General features: G+C 51.5%; 1 protein-coding gene across 1 annotated transcript in view; it reads left to right on the top strand.

Annotated features, from left to right (window-relative positions):
* LOC126523357 (uncharacterized) overlaps positions 1–19,550 on the top strand; it is a 31,784-nt gene extending 12,234 nt beyond the window's left edge. Inside the window, exon 4 of the mRNA XM_050171992.3 lies at positions 19,121–19,550. Within this exon, the coding sequence (XP_050027949.3) occupies positions 19,121–19,490 (370 nt within the window). The 3' untranslated portion in view covers positions 19,491–19,550. The remainder of the gene's footprint in view (positions 1–19,120) is intronic.
* Positions 19,551–20,026: the final 476 nt, after the last annotated feature.

Genomic DNA, 20,026 nt, shown 5'->3' with positions numbered 1-20,026 from the left:
GAGGAGGGAAGATAACCGATGGTCATTTAAGAATTACGGAATGGATTCCAAGGGAAGGGAAGCGTAGCAGAGGGCGACAGAAAGTTAGGTGGGCGGATGAGATTAAGAAGTTTGCAGGGACAACATGGCCACAGTTAGTACATGACCGGGGTAGTTGGAGAAGTATGGGAGAGGCCTTTGCCCTGCAGTGGGCGTAACCAGGCTGATGATGATGATGAGCGGTAATTCTTGCTGCGCAGATTACACTCGTTGTTATCAGGTGTCCTCCAGCTGTCCCAATTCGAGGGCCTTCCCATGCAGTCTTTCTTCAACGGAGCGGCGAAGGGTCCACTCATGACGGAGTACACGGCTTCTGTGTCCACTAAAGCGGTGACTGCGTGGCCATCGAGAACACTTCGAAGTCGGTGGTTCTTTGTCTTACGTCGCAGTTAGGGTGCGGCGTCGGGTCGCGGCTGCGTCGCGTTGTCGCAGCGATGTTACGTTGAGTCGTCAGGTCTTCTTTAGGGAGCGTTTTCTTGGCTATGAGGCTTCGTTCGGGTGGCGTCATGCCGTCGCCACGTCGGCGAGATGTTCTTTTCGACGTCTTCGCCGACGGCGGAGGATCTTCGTGATTTATCCATAGGTTGCTATGTTTAGTTTTTGAGATGCGTGTTTACGGACTGGCCGCAGGCTGAGCGAGTGGATCGTCAGCGCTGCGGTCACAGGTAGCCTCCCGGTGAAAGCAAACGGGACGGTCGCTGAGTGCTCCACTGAATGGCGGCAAGGTAGTCGGTGGTATCACGAGGTTGTTCGTTTGCTGTGGAACCGGCTCGTTGACGTCAAATCCTGGAATCCCATCTCTCGATATGGGACCCGGCGGTAGACGTGACCCGCATTTCTGCGGTGTTAGCACAGTCGGTGGTGGTCGGGGACGCGCCAAATGTCCGTTTGGCTTGTGGCATTGCGCGGGCCGACGGGTTGGCAGGGTGGCGGCCTCTGGCGAAGAAATTAAGGCGTGGAGCGGGTAACGGTGGCACAGGTCACTGTTTCAGGCTGAGACTGGGGTGGTTCAGGAACTCAGAGCGACTGCTGGATGTCCTCTTGGACTATGTATTCATTTGGGGCTGCGACGCTGGGAACATCTTTCGCAGTTCTCGCACAACTGCTCTCATCGTCTCCCGCAAGTGTCTGAAGGTCTGCGTTGTCGGGCGTGGAATGGCGATTGCACTGTCTAGTACGCATTTCCAGCGTCTCCTCAATCGTCGTAGCCTTCATCAGAATTTCTGCTACGATCTTTGGCGAGTTTCACATAAGTCAGGCGAAGAGTTGTTGCTTTACACTACGCATGAGGAACCGTATTTTTTTTCTCCTCAGGCATATCCGGGTCGGCGTGGAGACACATTGGGTCATTTCTTAGGAAAAGACGGTGATGTTCTCTTTGGGAAGCTTCACTCGTGCTTGCAGTATATGTTCTTCTGACGACGCTTGTGAATGTCTTTAGGAAGACGCTGCAGGACATGCCCCATGCTGTTAACGAGGACTGTGGATTTTTGAACCAAGCTCTCGCGCTTTCTTCCAGTGAAAAAATAGACTTGGCGCAGCCTGTGTTCAGCATTCCACTCATTTGACAGTCTTTCGAACGTCTCAAGCCAGGTCTCTGGGTCGTTCGATGAAGCTCCGTGGAATGTAGGGGGCACACTTGGTTGTTGGAACAGGATCGGTGTAGGAGGCAGTATGGCTGTCATCGCGGCTGCTTCGCCTTGATCTTTTTTTTTTGTATTCTCGGGTAGAAGTCTGTGTTTCAGGGGCACGTTTTGTAGGCTGAGGTTTGCGCGATGGTCCGGGGCGGCGTTGGTATTGGCATCACGGTTCAGGCTTGGATCACGGCTTTGTGAAGGCCTCTGGTACATGAACGCACAAGCACTTCGACCAGATGTCACGTCGTAGGGATAGTGAAGAACACAGCAGCAAAACTGTGAATCAGGAAACGAACACTTTATTGGGTGAACCTGTGCGCACTTAAGCAAGTGACACATAAAGCACAAGAGAGCGAGGAGTGCAATCGTCGATCCTCGAAATCTGATCAGTGGGTCCAGTGCGCCGGCTATTATACATGACTCGTCTAATGTTCCATCGTAATCGCTGGTGGAGGCGTACCTTCCGCAAAGCACTGCGCAGTTAGCGTCGCGCATGCAATTAGGTTACACAAGGTTCGGTGACAACATATAAATAGAACCGTCGATAACATTCCAGAAACTTCAGATACACGCAGGTGCGTCCTGCGCCGAACGATAACTTTTAACATTTGTTAACTGATGAAAACAAGTCACGAGGGAAAGATAACGTGTACACGTGTCAATAAAAAATCGGTCTCGCCCGCAGGGCGAAGAATCGTTTGTGATAGTAAATTAAGTAGACAATAAGTAAAAAATTAAATTATGTGGTTTTATGTGCCAAAACCACTTTCTGATTATGAGGCACGCCGTAGTGGGGGACTCCGGAAATTTCGACCACATGGGGTTAATTAACGTGCACGTAAATCTAAGTACACGGGTGTTTTCGCATTCCGCCCCCATCGAAATGCGGCCGCCGTGACCGGGATTCGATCCCGCGACCTCGTGCTCAGCAGCCCAACACCATAGCCACTGAGCAACCACGGCGGGTATAATAAGTAAGGATAGTAGATTTATCGGCCGTGTAAACATGTAAACACTCGCTTACTAACTAAATTAAGAAGCATGGTGTGAGCGCGCGCAGGCAAACATTCACACATCACACTCGATGACCGCGGACATGCTCTGTCAAAACGCCAGCGTGAGGAAGCGCGGCAGCAGCAGCGAGCGAAGTGTCCTCCATGGTGTCTATCACTTGCGCGCAAATTGAGCGGCGAGAACGCAACACATGCAAAGCTACGAGCCCTCGGCCCACCTAGACTCTTCCCCCTAAGCAGATCGAGTAAAAAAAATGCTGGCTCTCCCCTAATCGAGAATAGATAAAAGCATGAAATGGCAACCGGCAAGGCAGGTTGATTGGAGATGATACTAGTCATAATCTTAAGAGGAAGCTTTAGCTCGGGTGGTCCTATCTAAATACACGTAAAACGAGAATTCGTTTTTCTCGGCAACCACTGCACCAAATTTGACGAGGTTTGTTGCATTTAAAATACAAACTTAAAATCTAGTGACTGTTGGTCTCGAATTTTCGAGTTAGGTAGTCAATTTTTTATTAAAAATTAGCAATAATCGAAAATTTTCAAAAAACGAAACTATAAAGTTTACAACTCTGTAACTCAGCAACAAAAATTGATAATACTATTCCGTGAATTGCATCTAATAGTACATCTAAAGCGGACAAAATTGATAGGTTACACATGAATGTAAAAAAAATATAGTAAAATGGAAATATAGGTTTTGCAGAACCCTTGTAAACAACGTAACCAATTCACGTAAGATATAAAACGACCTATCAAATTTGTCCGTTTTCAATGATCTGATGGACTTCGTTTACAGAACCGCGATATCTGCTCTTGATGCAGAGTTATTAATTTGTAAACTTCGTGCTTCTATTTTTTTCAAACGTTCGAATTTTTGAAAATCTTTTTAACAAAATTCAGGACCTAAATAGAAATTCCGCGACGAACAGTCACTAGAATTTCACTTGCCCTCTCAAATGCAACAAATTTCATTAAAATCGGTCCCAGGGTTATCTCAGAAAAACGTTTTTGCGTTTTTACATGTATTCGAATAGGCCGCGTCGGAGTTGGGCCCGAGCTAAAGCTTCCTCTTAATATGGGTGTAGTGCGCATTCGCAACGACACCCCCCAGCCAACTACACCACACCGCACCACGCCTACTCTGCACTGGTCCATATGGACGCTGCCCAGCTAGAAGTAGTAAACCGGCTTAAGGCCGCACGACAAGCATCGGAAGGTGCCAGTGAGACAGAGCGCACTATCTATAGTCGGGTACAACTTCAGAAAAAATGGGCGTTTACTCCTCTAAGGCGAACGCACACGAGCCTACACCAATGGGCGCGCCCTCTAGACTGGCGTCATGAGCCGGTCAGCCGGGGACCCCACCGATGGAGAAGATGGCCTCCCGCGCTTCGAACTGGGCCGAATTGCGTCAGTCGTGCGCGTCTACCTCTCGTTAAAGTGAATTTACGAACTGTTTGTGGTGTTCTGTTACACCGGAGATATTATTGCAAGTTTACAATGCACAATTTGTGCCACTTGGGTTTATTATGAACCGTCATCCGGCGACGAAAGATAGCAGCGATCATCACTGACGCTACGCTACGCGAACTGGCGAGACTGCAAACTTGCAATATATATACATATATATATATATATATATATATATATATATATATATATATATATATATATATATATATATATATATATATATATACATATATATATATATACGTGAAAAGGCACGAAAAAAATGAACTATCACATTCTTGAAAATAAGTTTGCGAATACACATCACTAAAAAATATAAATCTTATGCTATTTACAACCAAGAGTATTTTTTAAAATGATGAATGAAGCATTTTTGTACCTTGCCTGCCTCGATGGTCTTCTCGCCCCAGGTTTCTGATGGTTTCAATAAATGCATTGTTTTTTTAAGTACTTGTTGAATAGCAACTGATTCATTTTAAGTTCGCAAGACGAGTAGATCTGCCGTGTACATGTAAACCAGCGCGAAAGTAACGCAGAGCTGTTCTTCTTTCGTCCCTTCCAATGAAGCTAAAAAGCAGACGACGCGCAGCATTGTAGAAGGCACGGGGTTATTTTTCTCTCGCGATCCTGCATGCACTATAACATTCCAATCCCGAGAGCTCTAACAAACCACTCATCAAAATATAGAAGTCTTGATTTATACCGAGAATTACGCGTTCTCAAAGCACGTTCTTTTTTTTTTTTTTTTTTGGAGCGGGACTATTGTAGTCGCGGAGGCAATCGGTTGTCGCGCTTCGGTCATCTGGGCGGGGCCTCCCTTTTTTTTTTTAAATTGTACCTGACTCTAGCTAGAAGAGGAATGAATTGAATTCTGGGATTTTACGTGCCAAAACCACGCCGTAGTGGGAGACTCCGCATTTGTTTTTACCACCAGAGGATTTTTAACATGCCCACATTGCACAGGACACGGGCGTTTTTGCATTTTGCCTGCATAGATATGCGGCAGCCGCGGCCGGGATTTGATCCCGCGGCCTCGTGCTTAGCAGCGCAGCACCGTAACCGCTAAGCCACCGCGGCGGGTAGAAGCGCCTGAAGGAGGCACGCAGCATGGCGCCATCTCTCGAGGCGATGCGAAGCCCGCGCCGCGGAACTCGCGGATCGCTGGCGTTCAAAAGAGCGCTCAGCGCCAAAAGATGACATTGAAGTGTACGGTGCCCTGATCTGCCTTTTGTGAATGTCGCTGTTGGAAATGACAAGTAAAACTTCAGCGTACTAGAATTTACAGCTTGAAGAACGGTCAATATTTTAACGGCGGAGCTGTTTAAGCTTTTAGTTCCACTGTGGAGTGTTACAAGAAAACTCAGCCCATCTGTGCGCCACCTCGCGTTGCCTAGCAACCACCTGCGAGAGCACCGAGCCACGTAACCTCTTCGCACACCATGCGCGTAGGGTGGAGTCGTGAGGTCACAGGCGAGTGAAAGCTCGCAACAGCCGGCGCAGCGACACACCTCTCGCCTCCTCTACTCCGTGCGTATGTGCTGCTGCCATGGGAAGACCGAAGAAAGTCCGTACGCACGAAGAAGCTGCTTATCACTAAGAGCGTCGTACCGCCAAGCGAGAAGCGATGCGTCACCGCCGAGCTGATACAAAACACCGCGCCGAAGCTGCGGCTAAGAAGAGGCGACCCCGAGTCGACGATTCCGAGTTTCAGTCAAGGGAACGCGAGAGTCGGCGCCTGAGCGCTCGACGTCGCCGATAAAGCGATTCCGGCCTGCGACTGCTCGAAAACTTCCAGCGTAAAGCCCGCAGAGACAACTTAGCAAAACCTACCATAACCTCTCAAAACCTAGAAACAACTTAGCCGAGCCTACCAACAACTTAGCAAAAGCTAGCATAACCTCACAAAACCTATTAACAACTTAGGCAAGCCACGTAATAGCTAGGTGATCACAAGCTCCGCTGTTGGCTCCAGCCTTGCCCCCACTAGTGCAAGCTGCGCTCGTCTTTTTTTTGTAACTTGTTTGGGCAGTAATTAGCGTTTGTAATGAATGCGATCCAGTACAAAGGATTCGGGGCCACAGACCTCATTCTCTTAAGCTTTGACTAGTTGTCCGAATGATCTCTCGCAACTCGGCAGAAACATTTTTTGTAACTTGTTTCGGCAGTAACTAGCGTATGTAATGCGATCCTATAGAAGGGGTTGGGGGCCAGAGACCGCATTTTTTAATGTTTTGGCTGGTTGCGCGTATGATGTTTTGTACTCGCAACATACCCGGATGTTCTCGTTTGAGTGCCCGGATAACTGCTCTGATGTTTGGCTAAAGGTCACCTCAAGGTCGATGACAACGTGAGCTAAAAGCATTTCATGCTTAAAAAGGCCGCGTGGCTGCGCCATGCTTAGGTGCTGCCGAAGTCACCCCTACCTACCCCTCCCCTCCCCACGTTTTCCTGCTTGCGACGAAAGACGGCGTTCTTCCTCCCCTGCTTTACTCGCGCTCGTGAAATTGAGCGGCGATCATCACGTCACCCTCGCGCATACAGCATGCGGAGTGCTGCAACGGCGTTATCGCCCTTGTACTTTATACGGAACATCAGGAAGTCGGCGATGGTGCCCTTATAATTGCTATCGCAATAATATGTTCGAACGCGTTGCTTAATGCACTACCAGGTGAATTCCCACTAGACAATGGTGTAAACTCCATCGTAGTGCTGACTGTTATCGGGAATTTCTTCGATGCCACCGACATAATCCGTCATACTTTTTACGCTTGCGTTGGGAGTTCCCTATAGTAGTAGTAGTAGTATAAGACTTTTATTCAGCCCAAAATTACAGGCCGAGCATATCGACCGCCTGGGTGGCCAGTCGACGCTGTTCTTCTTCACCTTCAGCGCCAAGCCAGTCTAGCCAGGTGGTGATGGAAAGCGAAGGGGGAGGATGGGAACTTCATTGCTGTGCAGCCGGACAGTAGAATAGGCAATGGGATAGGTCTGCATAAGTAGAGGGGCAGTTTGGACAGGAGGGGTCGGAGCGATAGCGATAGAGAAAGAGGCGGGAAGGGGTAACCAGTGCATTCATTTGGATGTGCGGCAGAAGGCGAGCCTCCGGCACAGTGCGTGATGTATGAGGGGGAGGGTAGAGGCGCTTGTCGAGACGGAGCTGGAGGTAAACTTCCTTGATAGGGCGGCGCAGGGAGAGTCCCCCAGAATCCTCCGAGGGCCTGGACCAGGGGATCAACGGTGCCCGGTTAAAAACGCCACGGGCGAGCTGATGGGCCAGCTCATTGCCGTCAATCCCCGAATGCCCAGGGACCCAGCTGAGGAAAATGGTGGAAGGTTGCAGTGCGGAGACCGCTCGTTCGACCTGTTGTTGGAGTGAATGGGGTAGGGTGCGGTTCTGTATGTGGTGAATGGCGACTTGGGAGTCGGCGTATCTCGTGTACTCTGGGAGCGAGGGAAGGGAGGGAAATGATTGTAGGGCATGTACAATGGCGAGGACCTCAAGAGAGAGTGCATCCGGAGGGTGTAGGTAAGGCCCACTCGTGTGAGTTTCAGCTGCTGGGAGGTGGGGATGGTAGATAGCGTAGGCGCAGAAACCTCGAGGAGGTATGAAAGAGGCATCCGTGTAGGCTACTCCCTGGGTAGTAAAGAGGAGGGAATGATGTTGCGGGGCCGCGTGACGACGGCCGGCATGCAGGACAGGGTACATATTGGACTGTAGGGTGAGGATGCGAAGATTGGGAGCCGGGGTGGATTTGGGAGCGGTAAAGGTGGAAACGGGAATGGGAGAGATACCCGCCTGGACCAGTAACCACTGACCCTGACGGGTAAGAGAAAGCCGGGCAAGCTGGGAGTCACGGTGGAGAGAGAGAAGAGGATGAAGAGGATGGAAGAGGCCTGTGGCAAAGAGCTTAGCAGTAGAGGTGGTGATAGGGAAGTTGAGAGCTGCCTTGTAGAGGCCCACAATGGCGGCCTCGAGGGTGTTAAGCTGAGTATGGGTGAAGGAAACGTCAGGTACAAAGTACAGGAACTTGTTGAGGGCGAGCGCATGGGCAACTCGGCACGCATGAGCCTCGTGGAGGCCCGAGCGCCGAGTGACCACGCGCCACAAGAGGTGAGTTACCGAGTGACAGGTCCTGACAGCGTGGTGGAGGGCTTGCACATTCTTGGCTGCATGCAACGGGAAGCCAAGAACTTTGCATTGGGGGACAATAGGAAGGGGAGTGCCGGAAAGATGGAGGGAGATTAGGGCGTTGTGGGAGCGCTGGTTTGAGGAGTAGCTAAGAAGAAGAAGCTCGGATTTCTCCGGAGCAGGAGACAATCCAGCAGTGGAGAGAAAGGAGTTGATGAGATCGAGGCCACGTTACAGGGTGCCCTGTACGTGACCGGGAGAACCAGACGAGCACCAGAGGGTGATGTCGTCGGCATAAGAGATGTGGTGGAGGTCAGGAATTCGGGCTATAGTTGGGAGGCGAGAGGGGTCATAGCAAGATTAAAAAGGGTAGGAGACAGAACAGCACCTTGAGGAGTGCCACGGGTGAGCGGGTGGGGGTCGAAAAGATGTGTGTCCACTCGAAAGCGAGCAACTAGATTAGAGAGAAAGGAGCGGGGATAAGAGTACATGCGGTTTCCGCAGTCCAGGGAGGAAAGTTGAGACAGGATGTGGTCGTGGCACACACCGTCGAAGGCCTTGCAGACACCAACAGTCACAAGAGCGTGGATCTGGCTGGGGTTGGGCGAGAGAAAGGTGTGCTGGAGGATAAGGAACATGTCCTGTGCACAGACGCGCCGTCGAAAGCCGATAAGAGAATGGGGGAAGAAATCTCTCGCCTCAAGAAAATCAGAGAGGCGAGTCAAAGCCATTCGCTCAAGGATCTTGCCAACACACGACGTCAAAGAGATAGGGCGAAGGTTAGAAAAGGAGGGAGGTTTGCCCGGCTTCGGAATCATAGAAATAAGGGAGGATGTCCAAGTGCTCGGCAAGCAGCCGCTGTCCCAGGCATTGTTGAAAGTCTGAAGGAGGAAGGAAGGTTGCGAAGTGTAGTGTATGTGATGGCGTCCTCACCGGGAGCCGAGCGAGAAGCATTAACGGCCAGGGCAGTTTCGAGCTCCCGGAAAGGGCGGTCGAGATCTGGGTCTGGATCACCCGAGTAGGCTGGGTAGGAAGGTGTGAGAGGGGGTGGGAGATACAAAGAAGTGAGCTTGTCAAAGACATCGGAGGGAGTCCCCTGAGTGAGGGCTTTTGCTAGAGTGGGAGCAAGGGCAGACATCGTACCTAAGAATGATTTAAAAGGGGACCACGTGGATCGCGAGTGTAATGCGGAGTCGAGGCCGTCACAAAGCGCAGTCCAACGACAATGCTCGAGGGACGCGCCGTGGGTGACTATCTTGGCCCGCAGAGCAGCAATCCGGGAGGAAAGTTGGGTATTTCGGAGTTGGGAGCGCAAGGAGCGTTGCAGACGTTTCAGCCGACGCCATAAACGGAGAAAGTGAGGATCCGGGTCTGGAAGAGGGTGACGTGAGCGAACGCGACGGCTACTGGTCGAAAGCGCTGCGGAGATGCGCGACGTCCAGTCGTCGTAAGATTCAAAGGAGGCGGAAAGGAGGTTAGTGCGAAATGCGTGCCAGTCAGTGTGAGTAGTTGAGTGCGATCGAAGGATGTGGAAAAGAGAGGCGCTAATATGAATGAGGAAATGGTCGCTGAGGAGGGTTTCAGCTGTGACCTGCCAGTGAAAGGAAAGGAAGCCGCGAGAATCGGGTGTCGTGGAGCGCTGTGAGACAGTGCCCGCTCGAGTAGGGGAGCCAGGAGTATTGAGAAGGGTGAGGTGGCGTTCCTGGGCAAGACAGTGGAGAAGGCGGCCGGGCTTGAGGGTCTGGGGGTAGCCCCAGAGCGTGTGAGGGGCGTTAAAATCGCCCCCAAGGAGGAAATGGGTGGTGGCGGAAACAGAATGAAGGAACTTGCCCAAGGCAATGAATAAAGAGGATGTGACTGGGGGATTATAGAAGGACATAAGGGGCGAGTGAGATGCGCGAAGAAGGTTGGTAATACACCACACCAACTAAATATTTATGGAGGCTGGAGGGGACATCAAATGTCTCGACGAGGACTTCGCTGCGTACATAAATGGACGCAAGCGGCGTGTCCGTCGTGGCATGGTAGGCGCGGCACCTGGGACGGTGCGCGCCTCCCGCATCTCCTGGAGAAGGAGAAAATAAGGCAGGGAAGGGCGGGTGAGGAGATACTGGTGGAGGGGGGTCTTATTGTGGGGAAGGTTTCGACAGTTTCACTGCACAATCCCGAGGTCCTTTCCACACGCCCTGTCTACGATAGGTTAGAGGTAGAAGAGTTTCCGGGGACGCATTCCTTCTTTTTGGCCGGGGGACTCCTGGAGGGAGCCCAGCATAGAAGTGAATGATTCCAATTGCTTGGATTGAGTTTGGAGGGTGGTGAGGATCTGGACAATCGAAGTTTCGAGCTGAAGCAAGCGAGTGTGGTGTACGGTGGTGGTGGTTTCTACCAGATCACCCGATGGGGCGACCTGAGCGTTAGGGGACGGGGTGATGAACTTGTCAAGGTGCTCATTTAGCTTGGTAAGCTGGGATGTAAGAGATGAGGTGGTTGTCTTTAGGGTTTGTGTCAATACGTGGATTTGCTGTTTAAAACTTAGGAGATGCGCTGTTGTTCGCGCTGGTGACGCTCCAGCATTGTGGGCCGGAGATCGAAGGAGCGGTTCTCGTCAATCAGGGATGGAGAGGGTATAGTAGTGAAAAAAAGGGATGCTTACACCGAGGGCCCTTTCACTGTAGCGGCGTAGGAGCCTGGAGGTGATGAAGCCTGAGTTGAAGGAGATGCATGATTAGCGAAAGAGGCGGAAGAAGGGGTGCGCTGAGTGGCCCTGCGCAAAGCTGTGCGACGGAGAAACGCGGCTTTGACACACTCGCGTTGTTTAGCAAGGAGGAAGGGGCAGGTGGGGTCGAGAGAGGGATGTGTGTTTACTTGGCAGTGAATGCACCAACAGGTGCATTAACGCGTGAAGGGTAGGATCTGCGGGTAGAGGAGCAGCACAGCGGCGGCACTTGGCCGGAACGTTGTGCTGAGGGCATTGGTGAGCACGGTGTCCCAGAGCAAGACAACGGGTGCATGTGAGGGACTTAGGCTTATGAGGGCGGCATCGGAAAGCGACGCGTTTAAGATATACGAAGTGGGGTATGACGGTGCCAGCGAATTTATTTGCACTAATTCTGTGCAGCCCATCATACGAGCAGCGAGAATATCAGTCGTGTATGATTCAAGGTCATACATGAGTTGAGCAGGAGTAAAGTGACCACCGACGTTTTGAATGACGCCGAGGCAGGAAATGGGAGAATAGAGGACATATGTTTTGAAGGTGATTGGCTTACCGTGGAGCTGCAGATGCGTGAGAGAGAGAGAGTAAAAGTTGGGCGGCGGAGAGGGGAGTGTGTTTTCAGAAATACAAGACTCTGAGCTGGCTTGGCCTGAAGGGTGATCTCTGCGCTGGTTTTGGAGGAGAGGTGTGCGGCGGAGATGATGGCGGCGAGCAAGTCGTAAAGAGGCAGCTTGGGAGTGACGGTACCGGGCAGAAGTTGGATCTCAACTGAGATGAGCTCGGTGCGAGGGCGGGCGGTGGAGGCAGGTGTACGGCTGGTACTGACTGTGCTCTAGCCGCTTTCCAATGATGGCGTATTATGGTCGTTGTCTGGGGACGTCGTGAAATACATCTCCGCCGACGAGTCGTCAGCCGGATACACGGTGGTCAACGAGGTAAGGGCGACAGGCATACAGCTCGAAACATTGGGAATGTCATCGGCGAGCATTGAGTTTGCACTGTCTAGCACGGCAGAAGTGGTTGATCCGGTGTAAGCGGCTGCAACATGTGCGGTCAGCGGCGATTCTGATGTCTGATTGCAGCTCTTTACAGCAGGCGCCAATGTGGTTGGTATAGACGCGGCGGCATCCGTGGCGGCGACGGTGAACGCTGCTGGCTGCGACATGGTTAGTGATCCGAGACTCTTGACGTCCCTGACAGCGTGGAGCTTGGTCGTAGGAGACATTGAGGCGACGAACGCCGACTGCGACGTGGCTTTCGAGTCAGAGTTCTCAGCGTTGCTCAGAAGACCACGAAGTGCGGACGTGCTTCGTGACGGCTTTGCTATTCTCCTGTGCTTTGGCGGACTATCGAACTTTTCCTGCAAATTCTTCATACAAGCGATCGACGGAACCTACAAGAAACATGGGGATACCAGATTTCTGGCGGTAGGCCCCCTTTTCGACTTTTACGGAGATTCGAAATTCGAACTCGGCCAGCTGAGCGCTAGGCCTAACCGAGCTCCACGCGCGAAGGGGCCTCGCCGAAGCCTAGGCGAGGCCGTGCGGCGCTTGCAAGCTAACGTGAGCCTGGAAATGGAGACCGTGGACGATGCTGCTCCCCCGGACGAGCTCTCAAGCGGGGAACGTGGTTTATTCGGAGAAAAGGTCGTTTCACGCTCGAGCAAAGCGACGCATCCGCCGTGCGCGAGCCGACGGGGAGCGGTACGAGGCCCAACCCCCGGCTGGGGAAGAAGCTGGCTGCAAGATCGGTCGAGAAGCAGCACGCGGAGGTTCCGGAAGGTGCTGAGAAAATTTATTCGCCCGAAAGGAGGTATCAATCGCATCCTGGAGGAGGTTGGAAGATTGCGCATGAACGTCTACCTGGCCCAGGCAGCCGGGGTCGACCCGGAGGCTGCAGACGAAGACGTAGCATCACCAAACCTGACGCAGCAGTCGATCATGATAGCTACGCTAGATGCGGCACTGGCAAGCAAGTACGCTGCGATCACGGCCCTTCGCATCGGTGGATCGATGGTCGAGACGAAGGCGTATATTGCCATGCCGGAAAGCGGAGGGAAAGGAGTGATCCACGACGTCCCGCTGTATGCAATTCACGAAGAAATCCTCGATGCACTTAGAAGAAATAAGAAAAACCCACTGATCATTGGAGTCAGAAGACTTGGGGCGAAATCCAAATCTGTATTGATCCTGTTTGAAGACTGGAAAGTGCCGATGCAAGTTTACCTACGATGCTTCCCCACACGCTGCTACCTATACAAGAAAAAATATGAAGTATGCATCACCTGCGAGAAACTTGGACATCGGGCGGATGTTTGCCCGAACCCCAACGACGTCAGATGTCAGGGGTGCGGAGCCGAAAACCCCGAACCAGATCACAACTGCGAGCCTCGATGCCTGCTATGCAAGAAAGCCCACCTCCTAGGTGACAAGTGCCGGGAGTTATATCGCAAGCCGTACATCATCAAGAAAAAATTATGGGAGAAGAAGATAGAACAAGAGAAGCTCCAGGTGCAAGCCCCAACTCAAGGCAAGCCCCAAGCCACCACCTCGGCACCTAGAGAGGAGCACCGAGGCAGAGCAAGGGATGCTACCAGAGACCAGGCGGGGCACCAGTCGAGAGCGAGATCTAGCTCGAGACCCGGAAGGAGGTCCAATTCGTGGTCTGGAGGAGGCCGCCAGCAGACTTCAGCCAAGTGGCCTGCTGACCAGGGCCGAGGACCCGGCTTGCCGCCCAGGGACCCCAAGGACCCGTGGGAAAAAAAGAAAGAAGAAAATACCCACTTGGTAAGCTTTGGTAGCAAGGGCTCCCAGGCTGAAAAAGATGAGATTAGCTCACTTAAGAAAGAAATAGAGGAGCAGAAGAAAGCAAACATGAGGTTAGAACGATTGCTGAGGGAAACCCAAAATCAGCTGAGCGCGCTAAAAACAGAGAGGGTACCTGCAGAGGCTCCCAAAAAATGCAACACCCACATCACTCCTCCTGCTCCTGTGCCAGCTGCATCTGGTCAGGAGGAAGAGGATATGAATGTGGATATTACGAGACAACCCCCTTCCATACGTAAGGCGGGGGAGACCGACCCGCTGGCGAGCTGGCAAAAGAAAATTGAAACGTGGCTGATGAAAATGGACAAGGAGAACGAAACCATGAAAGCAGGACAGCTACAGAATGGAGGAGCAATTGCGCTATTACAGGCCCAAGTGAACCAACAATCTTGCAAAATAGACGCCCTAAGCACGTCGATGGATGCCTTAGGCACGACACTAGCTAGGCTGTGCGAGAAAATCGGCGCCGTAGAAGTGATTCTTAATAGAAATGGATAAAAATTCTGTTAAGAAAAATGCCTCCACATTCTGGCAGTGGAATTGTAGGGGGTACCAGAGAAAAAGAGCGTTGCTGCAACAATACCTCGAGCTGCAGCAGGAAGCACCCGTAGCCATAGTCGTGCAGGAAACGGGAAAGGCTCCTGTTAGATTATCGGGTTACCAAAGCTTTGACAGCGGCAAGGGGGATAAATGCCGAGTCGCCACCTTCGTAAAGCGAAACATTGCAACCATTGTCCATGATGTCTCCCCCAGCGAGGCAGAGGCTGTTCTCGTTGAGATTATCACAGGGAAGAAAAAGAGATAGCATATTCCTGCTGAATGTGTACAGCACACCCAAGCAAAAGAAAATTAGATTCATTACTTTATTCCGCAAAGCACTCAGAGCCGCAGATGGGAGACCTCTCATCATTATGGGAGACTTCAGCGCGGCTCACGAGGAATGGGGATATACATACAGGGACCCCAAAGGTAGACGAATATGGGAAGATATACAAACGCTAGGGCTTACTCTACATACTGACCCATGCGTCCCTACGCGCACAGGCAACAGTATAACCAGGGACACAGCACCCGACCTCACGATAAGCCACATTGCGGGAACAGTAACATGGAAAAGCACAGGACAAAATCTAGGCAGCGACCACTTTATTATTTCGCTCACGCTAGGAAAAGGCGTCAAAACACGCCTCATCAAACAACCGAAATTAACGGAGTGGGATAAATTCAGAGAGATAAGAAAGGAGGCCTCACTGCCGGACGATATCTACAATATTGACGAGTGGACACACCTCCTTAAAACGCATATAGGGGAAGCGACTACAACTATAGAGGATGAGGACGCACCCCCAGCCCTAGACAGCAAACTGCTGAACATGTGGAGCAGAAACAGTAATCTGGAGAAAAGACTCAAGGCACAAAGATGGAACAGGAATATCCGGCGCGAACTAGCCAGACTCAACAAAGAAATAGAAACATATGCGATTAAGCTCAACGAGCAAAATTGGTACAGCAAGTGCGATGAGATGGAAGCCAATATGAGTCTCTCCAAAACATGGAGCCTTCTCAGACATCTAATCGACCCTAGTAAATCAAAAATGCAAGCTAGTACAAACCAGGTGAGAGCGAGGCATGGCTTTGTTGGCACAGATGACGAGCTCATTCATCATCATCATCATCATCATCATCAGCCTGGTTACGCCCACTGCAGGGCAAAGGCCTCTCCCATACTTCTCCAACTGCCCCGGTCATGTGCTAATTGTGGCCATGTTGACTCTCCAAACTTCCTAATCTCATCTGCCCACCTAACGAGCTCATTAGCGAGCTCCAAGAGACATATCTTGGAAAAGCAAAGAGCGAGGTGTTTAGGGACTACGAGGGACCTCCCAATCCAGATCTCGATGCTCCCATCACCACGACAGAGGTTAGAGCAGAGATTAATAACCTCAGAAAGAGATCGGCCCCTGGCCCGGACGGGATAACAAACACAGCTCTTAGGAATCTAGACGATGAGTCCATCATTGCATTAACCAAATTCATGAACCAGGTGTGGGAGAAAGGAGAACTCCCAAAAACATGGAAACAGGTGGACGTAGTCTTTATTCCCAAGCCAGGCAAAGTACCCGGCTTGAACAACATGCGACCAATCTCCCTCACCTCGTGTGTAGGGAAACTGATGGAGCATGTTGTTCAAACGAGGCTGACCAGGTACATGGAGGAGAATGATCCCTGGCCGCATGAAATGGTTGGATTCAGGCCAGGGCTCAGTACACAAGATGTCATGCTCAGACTTAAGCATGATATCCTAGACCGATACGACTCAACTGACACCAGGGCGATCCTAGGTCTCGACCTCACCAAGGCATTTGACAACGTTAGCCATAAGGCTATCTTGGTAGGCCTCGAAGAGGTAGGCGTGGGACACAGGGTATATGCATACGTCAAAGACTTTCTGTCACAGAGGGAGGCGAATATAAAATTTCTGGATGTAAAATCCCCTCCCATCACACTTGGGAGCAAGGGAACCCCGCAAGGGTCAGTGCTCTCACCCTTCCTATTCAACATAGCGATGAGGGGTCTCCCGGCGGAACTCAATAAGATTAAATCGATTAAATTTAGCATGTACGCGGATAATATCAACATCTGGGTTAACAGTGGGAGTGACGCAGCCATCGAACTTAAACTACAGATAGCGGCGAATATGGTGGAAGAGTATGCGGCCAGCAGAGGCTTGGCGTGCTCGCCACAGAAATCGGAGCTGTTAATCATTGAGCCAAAACATCAAAGGAGACACGCTGGAAGCAGCAGACCCATCACTGTTTTCGTAAACCTTAATGAGGTTCCCAAGGTGGAGGAAATAAGAATTCTGGGCATGTATATCCAGAGAAATGGATGCAACCTCACGACAATCAAAAAGCTAGAAGGATACGCGGCGCAGGTCACGGGGATCTTTAGGAGAATTTCACTCAAAGGCAGGGGCCTCCAAGAGAACAGCCTCCTCAGACTCATGCAAGCCTTCATTACCAGCCGTATAGCGTATGCCACACCGTATCTTGTGTTTAGACGAGAAGAAAAGGATACAATAGATGCGATCATTAGGAAGAGCGTTAAGAGAGCCCTAGGGCTCCCAGACTCGACCTCGACAGACCTCCTCCTCAAAATGGGGGTTCACAACACGCTAGTTGAACTCACTGAGGCAGTACGAGTGTCTCAGTTGGAAAGATTAGGCCAGTCTAAAACAGGGAGAAAAATCATGGAATGGGTAGGAATTCAATGTGACAGGGGTGCCCCGACTGACAAGAAAGACATTCCGTTGGACGTGCGTAAGCGCTTCCGAATCGCCCCCCTACCTAAAGATATCCATCCTATCTACAACAAAGAGAGGAGAGCTCACAGGGCTAAGGCTCTAGTAAATAAACTTAAAGACACACCGGCGCTTAACGTAGCGTACGTGGACGCCGCTTGCGGCAGAGACGGGGCTGCGGTATCGACGGTGTTTGATGGCGACGGGTACGTTAAGATAGCGTGCTCCACGTGCACGAGGGACGCCTGTACAGCCGAGGAGGTTGCAGTAGCGCTCGCTTGTGCGGGTACAAAAGCGGGAGTAATATTATGCGATAACAAATTAGCTATCCGAAATTTTAACAAAGGGAGAATCTCGGAAGAAGCCCTCCACATTCTACTCAAAAACCCTCCCAGGAGGGACATAACTTTTATTTGGGTACCGGCCCATGAAGAAGTCCCAGGCAATGAAGCCGCTCACGAGCTCGCCCGAGCACTCTACCACCGGGCAACTCTAGAGCAGCCAGTTCCAGGGATAAAAGATAGCATGATGACGTACAGGGAAATTGTCGATCACTACAAAGCCGAAAGAAGAATCTTTCCGCCTCCGCATCGGTCTCTCTCTCTGGAGGACGCTCGCATTTGGCGACGCCTCCAGGGAAACAACTATACATCACCACATTGGATCTACTTAACACAGACGAGGGACTATACGACGCCCTCTGCAAAATTTGTAAGCAAAAAGGTACGCTAGACCATATAATATGGGAGTGTGCTGGCTCCCCAGGGGCCAAGGAAAACATTAACAGTAGAGAAGCCTGGGAGGCCTTGCTCCAGAGCGAGGCTGAACATGACCAGCGTCGAGCAATCCGCCTTGCCGTTGAGGCCGTGAAGACTCACCGTCCTCAACGCGCGGGGACTGCTTCGTCCTCCCCCCCCTACCTACGTGTAGGTTAAGAGGCGGGCACCCCAGCTCGGTGGAACAACAAAGTTTTCAATCAATCAATCAGCGTTGCTCACAGCGTTGAACGTGGCTGGAATATGCACGGTGGCCTGCGCGGAGTGCAGGAACGCAGCCGGTTGAGGCAGGGCTGCAGGCTTAGAATTATTCACGTCGCTAGTAGCATTCAGCGTTGACAGAGTAGGCACAGTGGCACGGGCGGCTGTTGAAGAGGAGGCCAGCGGGGCATTGGTGACTGTCGGCTGCAGGGTCTTCGTGAGACGCTGCATTCCAGAGGTGCAGGCGCGGCGAGTTAGGGTTAGGGCGGCGCCGCACCGCTTCGGAGATTGGGAGGGGCCTGGTGTCGGACCGGGATGCGAATGGTGTCCACTTGTCGCGGAAGTCTTCGTGAAAAGATGAAGAGCGTGGCATCTATCAATCAATATGCAAATTACTTCAGTATGGCAGTTAAAAATGATGCATTTTGCTTAGTTGTTGGAGACCCATCAGTATCACTGTTGATAGCATTACTATGAGCTCATTCGAATAGACGTTTCGGTTGACGATGGTCTGTCTATATATTCAGTATATATCCAGTCACTGGCTGAAACCACGCTTAGTGCACACTGTGAATGGGCGGGAAATTCAAGGCCGCTTGTTCATTGTACATCGGAATATCCGATAGTCGTGTACGTGACCGTTGTGACTTCAGTGATAAAATCATGAATATCCACTGTAACAGCTGCCCGCTACTGTGTGCATACAAATGAGGTTTTGACTGCACTAGACGGATCGGACAATCGCATGTTGTAGGAGGGAAGAGTCCTGGGGATATTGGTAAAGACTTTCACCGGCAGGTGGGCGTAAGCGCATTACGCTGCTGCCTGCACGTGAAGAGAGCCGCAGGCTACCCGCAGGCCTCATTTCGTTTATAGGCACATCTTATTTGGTCTCTTTTTATTACGTTTAAATCGCATTACTTCCATATCCCACTACCGGACAGGTGGCCTGTCTTTACGGTGGCTACCTTCCGTCTGTTTCCACATTACCTTCCTGTATCCCGCAGGCAGGACGTCCGCACCGGTTGGTGGTGGTTCGACGGCCGGGTGTGCCTAGCCTGGAACTTCCCTGCTGGAGGATGCCCTGCCAACGACAGCGCCGTGTTCGCCACGGCCGACCAGTGCACGGCCCATTGCACGAACCCACGATATCCGCCCTGCGCCGCACCGCGCTCTCGGCCCTGCTCGAGCGAGCAGCTCAAGTTTCCCTTCTTCGCGGCAGGGGCGCCCTCGTCAGCGGTGGAGGGCGGGAGGCACTGCTTCAGGCTTACCCGGCGCGTGCTAGAGTCGCACCGGTGCCTGACCGGCGCCAACCGCTTCCTCACCAAGGCTGCCTGCGAATCGGCCTGCAAGAAGGCGCCGTCAACCCGACCGTAGCCGCAGGCCCTGCGCTGCGCTCGTTTGTATATGTAACAATACAATGGCAGAGTTTGATAATTGTATTCTTTCGTTCACGCAATACTTCGTGCGCGTGTGCCAGGTGTTTACAGATGGCTTGATGGGCAGCGCCATGGTGTCACTGCTATACATAAAATACTTATGGCGCAAGAGCAGAAAACTTCGTACGCCCTAAATTAGGTTAAACGGGAGAGGCGAATTCCAGAATTATGGAGAAGTAAAGCGTCTTCTGCTAGCATCGCAACTGAGGCCACGAAATGAACGCATGGCAATACCCTAAACAACATGAATTGCGTTCGTTGTTGTTAGCAGTATTTTAAAATTGTTTTGAGCTCAAGCTGCTTAGAGCCTGTAGGAGCACGCAAGGTTAATGCAAACAGCAGTCGCAAGTGCGCGTTCGCTGAACCTAAGGCTGGTTTGGTTTGGGTGTTGGATGAAATTAGGAACATCTTGAAGGGGCAGCGCAATAAGACTAACACAGAAGGTAGGAACACACAGGACAGCGCTGACTGCTG

This window comes from Dermacentor andersoni, chromosome 6 (assembly GCF_023375885.2).
Source record: "Dermacentor andersoni chromosome 6, qqDerAnde1_hic_scaffold, whole genome shotgun sequence".
Lineage (NCBI taxonomy): Eukaryota > Metazoa > Arthropoda > Arachnida > Ixodida > Ixodidae > Dermacentor > Dermacentor andersoni.
Note: the sequence above shows the minus strand (reverse complement) of the source record. Positions and strands in the feature narration are given on the sequence as shown.